At 45.9% G+C, this 7,715-nt stretch overlaps 1 protein-coding gene across 2 annotated transcripts; it reads left to right on the top strand.

Annotated features, from left to right (window-relative positions):
* The first annotated feature begins 3,514 nt into the window (after nucleotides 1-3,514).
* On the top strand, nucleotides 3,515-7,715 carry LOC111823167 (zinc finger protein 664-like). 2 transcript variants are annotated; one of them, XR_002826171.1, is made up of 3 exons: nucleotides 3,515-3,564; nucleotides 6,132-6,602; nucleotides 7,593-7,715. XR_002826171.1 is itself a non-coding variant. In XM_023743764.1 (2 exons), exons 1-2 carry the CDS (start codon nucleotides 3,531-3,533, stop codon nucleotides 7,355-7,357), a joined length of 1,260 nt encoding a protein of 419 aa, XP_023599532.1. In that variant the 5' UTR covers nucleotides 3,521-3,530; the 3' UTR covers nucleotides 7,358-7,704. The 2 variants fall into 2 exon arrangements, 1 of the variants encoding a protein (XP_023599532.1); XM_023743764.1 differs by having other exon boundaries at nucleotides 3,521-3,564; nucleotides 6,132-7,704.

Below are 7,715 nucleotides of genomic sequence, written 5' to 3' on the forward strand. Positions count from 1 at the left end.
ACTCCTACCTGGAAAGGACCACTCCCACAGCAGTCAAGGTCGATGGGATCCTGATGTGGCTTCATCACACCCAGCTTAAGACAACCCAGGAAAAGTAGAGTCCAGGACTCTTTGGACCCTCTAGAGATTACTCCTGACCCTCATTCCAGGCCCTTATCTTATAAACAGGCCCACTGACTTTATTCGGCAAAGAATTAATTCTATCAAGCTTATAGTCCTAAGGGGTCAATATAACTTCCTCCCCAACAATGACCCAAAAGAGTCAGTGATTTGACTCATGTCCATAAAACCAGTGGGGAATGTGTTGGGCTGCATATCTGGTGCTTCGGCCAGGCGGGGCACGCTGTCCTAGAACACATAGATAGGAAGGTACTGACATCAGGCCAGGTCTTGAGATATGGTCTCATGGCCCCTTCCCAGCACGCAGGCCTTCTCTCTCAGAAGGCCCGAAGTCTCATTCCAAATTTGGGACACAAAGGATTGGAAAAGGTATAAATAAAGAGAGTTTCCTCCATATTGGGGGCCCAGAATTTGAAAGACACATTTTTCTCTGGGCCTCCACAGAATTTAATAATAAAATGTAACTCCTGTAGTAGGCACTGTAGTTCAGCCTCTGCTTCGGCAGGGTGCTGTAACTTTAGTCGCTGGCCAGCTCAATAAATCCTCACTTGCTGTTTAAGACCTAATTGGAGTCAATGGTCTTATTCTCGAGAATGTTGGTCCACAACATTATGTGCGCACAAGAAGGTATATACCCCTTGACCGGAATCGAACCTGGGACCCTTGAGTCCGCAGGCTGATGCTCTATCCAGTGAGCTAAACCGGTTAGGGCCATACTAAATTTTTTTAAAAAATATATTTTATTGATTTTTTACAGAGAGGAAAGGAGAATCATAGAGAGCCAGAAACATCGATCAGCTGCCTCCTGCACGCCCCCCACTGGGGATGTGCCGCAACCAAGGTACATGCCCTTGAACGGAATCAAACCTGGGACCCTTGAGTCTGCAGGCCGACACTTTATCCACTGAGCCAAACCGGTTCTGGCCATATTAAGTTTTTTGAGGAAAGGACATACTGTTTTTCATATGGCTGCACCAGTTTGCATTCCCACCAGCAGTGTACTAGGGTCCCTCTTTTCCACATTGTCCCCAGCACTTGTCATTTATTGATTTGTTGATGGCAGCCACTGTGACAGTGGTGAGGTGATACCTAATTGTTGCTTTAATCTCCATCTCTCTGGTGATCTGTGACTTGAAGCATCTTTTCATATGTTTCTTGTCCATCTTATCCACACTGCAGCCCAGACAGTGCTGACACTTTGGATGGTTTCAGAAGTTGATGCCCTTAAGTATGAGCGTCTGTTTTGTGACCTTAACTTTGTATAATGGATTCAATGGAGGCAGGTAAAGGCTGTTAGAGACTTGAAAAACCTCCTCCAGATACATATGGCCTGAGGGAAACACATGCCAAAAGTCTTGAATGAAGAAACAATGCCTGCCCTTCAGAAACAGCAAGTCCTGAACAAATATATGCAAAACCGCAGCTAAAGGAAGCTGTACAGGTGCAGGAGAAACAAACTTGCCTCTGAAATCACCTCCCCTGAAGGCGCTAGAGGGCCCTAGTGTACTTGGTGTGTTCTTGGGCTATTTGCCCCTAAATCCAGTCCTAGAGTCAACTGAGAAATACTGGATCCCGGCCTTGGAGCTGAGAAACTACATTACCCAGAAGGCCACGCATGGAGTGGCATCAGGCAGAGCCAATAGAGGGTCAGAGAAGTCATTATTATTTGGCCGATTCTGTAGGGCGGGACCCGTAATCCTTGTGGCGGGATTTCGTCTTCTCCGAATTTTGTCTCAGGCGGTGAGGTTTTCCGTGTCCGCAGTCCTGTGGAGAAGGCTGGAGAGTGGTGCTCCCCGCCTCACAGCCAATGGTGGGAGCTGCCAGTGGTGCTCACAGCTCCCACGTGGGATTGACGCTCGGAGTCGCCACAGGAACTCACGCCAGGTGCGGGCCAGGGACCGCCATTCCTGCTGCGGCTTCTACTCCCGCCCCGCTCAGCCCACAGAGCGCAATGGCGGCGCCCATGCGGAGGAGACGGGCTGAGGTGAGTTTGAGTCCCCCAGGCCCTCACCACCTCCTCACACGGACACCACAGCCTGGGTGTTATGGGTTGGCTCAACGAGATAGACCACCGACTCAGAATTTAAATTTGAAAGCCTTTTTATTAAGCTGGCCAGCTGACCACAGCCCGTACTTCCCCCTCTGGGAAGCCTCGCGGTATGTGGCCAAGAGCAAGTGTGCATTATGATTTTTATAGCAAAACAGTGTTACCTTAGAAGCTCACAGAAAGTTCATAAGCACAAAGGGGGGGGGGGTAAACAGAGTCACACCTGACTGGTCTAAGACAATCTGGCAATTTTTCTTCCATGGTTCCTAACCCTAATACAATCCTTCTCCATATCCTGCCACAATCCCTCTCCATACGTCAGTCCCCCCTCCCAGCACATTCAATTTCTCATGTCTCATTTCCTCCCCTTAGCACATTCTGTCACATTCTGTAACTCTTCCATGGCCCAGTCCCTCCCCCTAGCACATGGGGAGGGCGCCTGTCCCGTCCTGCAGCTCAGTCCCGCGTGGAGGACCGTGAGGAAGGTGGAGGGGAGAGAGGAGTGTTGTGGCTTCTGAGGACATGGCAAGTGCAGGGCAGAGAGGACGGGGGTGACTTGCATCTGAAGGTCCCTGAGGGTGTGGGCTGTGAGTATTGACGGAAAGATCAGAGGCTGCAGGGAGGACGGCACAGACTCATTCAGGCTTTCCCGGCTGTGGGGTCCATCAGGGGCCTGGGGTGGTCCTGGATCCGGCTGGACTACAAGCTCTCTACACGCCATATGCCAAGTTCATGGGTGAGTCCAGCGAGGTCCAGTGGCATTGGAGCAGGAAGGGGGCAGAGCTGAGGGAGTGAACCTGGGGTCTGAACATGGGAAGGGGATAAACATTACCCAGTGGTGTGCACATCTGGAGGAAGTGTGAGCTGATGGTCCCTGGGATCAGCTGTGGGGACTTAAAGGTAAAAAACAAATCCACCCTTGGCTTTGTCTTGGAGGCAGGATCTAGGAGACTGCAGTGGTGTTGCCTGGCAGGAAGGTTGGGGCCCTGCAGGCATCGCCCAGACCTTAAATGGCCTTGCTTTCTCCCCTCCCCTCCCCTCCTCTCCCCTCCCCCAGTCCTTCCCACCCAAACCAGCTGCTCTGCTGAGGGCAATCACAGTGAGTAATGGGACTGTGATGGGAGAGCAGCCTGCACTGGCATTAGGGCCTGGTGTCCACAGTAACCAGGGGCCCTGGAGGAGGTGGGGGAGCGGGGGGGAGATGTGTAAGGAGTAGAATTACTGGTTCTTCCAAAGGCAGCTTTGGTTTCAATTGTCTCCATTGTGACAGGTTGGCGTGACCTTTGAGGACATTGCCCTGTACTTCTCCAGGGAGGAATGGAGCCTCCTTGATGAGGGTCAGAGACAGCTGTACCTGAATGTGATGCTGGAGAACTTTGAACTTATATCCTCTTTGGGTAAGACCCTCGCTCTCACCATTGACCTGGACTTGGCTCTGCCATTTCCCAAGCCCCATCCCCCAGGGTGTGCTCTGTCCTCCCATGTAGACTGTGGTACTGCTTGTTTTTCCAGTTTCCTGGGTAGTTGCTGTCCTGGGGAGGGTTGGTCTGTTTCTGCCGCTCCCTTCTATTCCTGAAGTCCCAATACTCCCCGCTGCACTAAATTCACAGGGAAGGATTTGTGCTTGGTAGTGTGTTTGGAAGAATGAGTGATTCTACCTTGATCAGTGAGGAAAGCATTTTTTATGTTCTTTTTGGTCATTTGTACCTATTTTTTGAGGAATTTTTTTTATATCCTTTTCCTGCTTAATAACTCTATTTTTTGGTTAAATATTCTCTTGACTACCTTGTATATATTATATATTAATTGCTTATCACATCCAGGAACACATATTTTTGCATGTACTTAATTGTGCTTTTCAGATGCAAATATTGCTGCCCCAACCTGCTTTTCTACAAAGTCCACATTTTTAGCAACCCTGCATTCAGCAAGTCTAGTGCCACCATGTTTCTAGCAAGCGCAGATACTTGTTACTAGTGGTTAGCAATAAAGTATTTTTAATGAAGTTATATCGAGTTTGGTTTTCAGACAACTCATTGCATTGTTCTTAGCCTACAGTATAGTCTTAACATAACTTTATTATTTCCAGGGAACTCCAACTATTTGTGTGAATTTTTTTCTATATCTCAGTATCTCAATATTCGCTTTATTGTTCTGATCAGAACTGAATCCACAAACTCTCCAAGCAATTTCTTCATAGGATTTGCAATTATTTTTTTTCTTTTTTTTTTAAATCTTTATTGTTCAGATTATTACATTTGTTCCTCTTTTTCCCCCCCATAACTTCCCTCCTCCCAGTTCCCACCCCACCCTCCACCCTCACTCCCCACCTTCTGTCCTCATCCATAGGTGCACGATTTTTGTCCAGTCTCTTCCCGCATCCCCCACACCATTTTCCCCCCCAAGAATAGTCAGTCCATTCCCTTTCTATGTCCCATATTCTATTATAATCACCAGTTCATTCTGTTCATCAGATTATTTATTCACTTGATTTTTAGATTTACTTGTTGGTAGATGTGTATTTGTTGTTCATAATTTGTATCTTTACCTTTTTCTTCTTCCTCTTCTTAAAGCATACCTTTCAGCATTTCATATAATACTGGTTTGGTGGTGATGAACTCCTTTAGCTTTTTCTTATCTGTGGAGCTCCTTATCTGACCTTCAATTCTGAATGATAGCTTTGCTGGGTAAAGTAATCTTGGCAGGCTGACGCTCTATCCACTGAGCCAAACCGGTTAGGGCGATCGTACTCATTCCCATTTCCTATGGGGTTTATGTTCATGGAAAGCTGTCTACCTACACTGGGAAAAGGGAAGAAGCACATATCTCTGATCCCTCCATCTTGCTGATGTCACTCACATAGGTCTTTTGACTGTGATCTCATTTGTGCTTTGTTGTTCTACCACAGTATTGACCCTCCATGTTCTTTTTTTTTTTTTTAATTTTTTTTTTATATTTTATTGATTTATTACAGAGAGGAAGGGAGAGAGATAGAGAGCTAGTAACATCGATGAGAGAGAAACATCGATCAGCTGCCTCCTGCACATCTCCTACTGGGGATGTGCCCGCAACCCAGGTACATGCCCTTGACCGGAATCGAACCCGGGACCCTTCAGTCCGCAGGCCGACACTCTATCCACTGAGCCAAACCGGTTTCGGCGACCCTCCATGTTCTTCGCATCATTTATCCCAAGCAGTGCCTCAAATGGGATTGAAGGGGAAGAATCATTTGTGCATCACAGAAGAAACATGACTTTATGAATGACACAGTGGATCCCCTGGCGGTCTTGCCTTTGAGAAGGGTCATTGGGGAGGAATTCTCGGCTGGCCTTTGTTACATTCATAGCTAGAAAGCCAGTGTTTTGTTACAGTTGCCCATTCCTCACGAAATTATGCTTGTTTGTGCTTATTGTTGATACTTTGCCAACTATTCAGTTCTAATTGTGATAATTTCTACTTAGATTCCTAGCTTACGGATAACCTTAACCTCTCTGGACTTTGCACCTCTCCCACTTTCACAGGTCTCTCTTTACTGCAAGCCAATATTGATCCATACCTGCAGCACCTTGGAGAGCACACATTTTATTTTACTGAACTTGTATATCCTGTGATCCAATACAATTAATTTTTATGTCTTTGAGCAGCTTGAAATTATTCCGCACAGTCACACATGGTCAGAATGTAAGGTCCTAAAGGAAACCGTTTGTGCAAGAACAAGGAGTAGAACCTTCCTCTCTTCTTTGTATCTACTCCTTTGCTTCTGTCCCTCTCTGGTGAGATTTCCATCATTGACTGACTTTTGGAGCCACGTGATTTATAACAGCAATTTTCTCCCTGTGTAACTCACTCATCTTGAAAATCTTTCTATAGAATCATGCCTAGTCAGGACAGATAAACATCCATGGTGAAGCTATTCTGTTTTTATCAGGTCAACATGCACTTCACCTACGTTTCTTTTGTTCAGGTTGCTGCTGTGGAGCAAAGAATGTGGAGGCACCAACAAAACAGAAGGTTTCTGTTAGAGTGTCACAGGCAAGGAATCCCAAGGTAGCATTGTCTTCCCAGAAGAGCCACCCCTGTGAGAGTTGTGGGCTCGTCTTGGGAAACATTTTTCACGTGCTGGTGCTACAGGGAACACAACACGGACAGATACAATTGAGGTGTGGAGCGTGTGAAAAACGGTTTTACTTCAGTGTAAAATTTCATCAGCAGCATGTGAGAGAGAAGACTCTCATTAGAGGGGTGGACAGGATCTCACTTGCAAACAGCTGCAATTTCAATGTGTCCCAGAATCCTTTCACCTGTGAGGAGGGTGTCTGGACCGAATCAGGACATCTCCACCTAAAGGCTACTCAGACCAAAAACAGTCCAAATGCTATTTCAACACGTGGGATGATGTTTCAAAGGAGAGAAAATTGTCACGCCAGAAAAGAATGTAAGAAAGACATTAGTTGCACCCACATGTTTATTCAGGAAAAGGTTGTCTATGTTGTAAGTCGACGTTTTGTGTGCTCTGAATGTGGGAAATCTTTTAGAAGTAACTCTCGCCTTCATTATCATCAGAGAGTTCACACAGGAGAAAAGCCTTATCAATGTAGTGAATGTGGGAAGAATTTTACCAGTAACAGCCACCTTCGTCGTCATCAGAGCGTTCACACTGGAGAAAAGCCTTATCAATGTAGTGAATGTGGGAAGAATTTTACCACTAACAGCCACCTTCGTCGTCATCAGAACGTTCACACTGGAGAAAAGCCTTATAAATGCAGTGAATGTGGAAACTTTTTTACCCGGAGCAGTTCCCTTCGTTGTCATCAGAGAATTCATACAGGAGAAAAGCCGTATAAATGCAGTGAATGTGGGAAATCTTTTGCCCGGAGCACTGCCCTTCGTTGGCATCAGAGAGTTCATACAGGAGAAAAGCCTTATAAATGCGGTGAATGTGGAAAGTTTTTTACCCAGAGATATTCCCTTCGTTGGCATCAGAGAGTTCATACAGGAGAAAAGCCGTATAAATGCAGTGAATGTGGGAAATCTTTTGCCCAGAGCAATACCCTTCGTTGTCATCAGAGACTTCATACAGGAGAAAAGCCTTATAAATGCAGTGAATGTGGAAAGTGTTTTACCCAGAGATATTCCCTTTGTTGGCATCAGAGAGTTCACACTGGAGAAAGGCATAGGAAAGATGTGTAGGAAATGTAGTTTCTTAGTTCGGACTTAACAATAGTACAAGAAAATTTGTAAATCCTCATTTTTCTGAATTGTATCTCATACATTTAATCACCTATATTATGTAAAGTTCCCATAAGTGTTTTTGGTGTTGTGTTTGTGTGTTTTTATGTTGGAACACTATGTAATTATGTTGCACTTTCTAACATACAGAGACATGTTGCCAGACCTATGTCACTGCATATTTCTGTTGCTGCAGGTATTTCACCTGAATCACCTATAAGGACCCTACAGATGGCATCAATCAGCATCCTCATGTGCCCAGGGAAGCTAACTCTGTTGTCTTATTTGTTGAAGAAAATGAGGAGTACCTGAGCCATTG

This window comes from Myotis lucifugus, unplaced genomic scaffold (genome assembly GCF_000147115.1).
Source record: "Myotis lucifugus unplaced genomic scaffold, Myoluc2.0 scaffold_412, whole genome shotgun sequence".
Taxonomy (NCBI): domain Eukaryota; kingdom Metazoa; phylum Chordata; class Mammalia; order Chiroptera; family Vespertilionidae; genus Myotis; species Myotis lucifugus.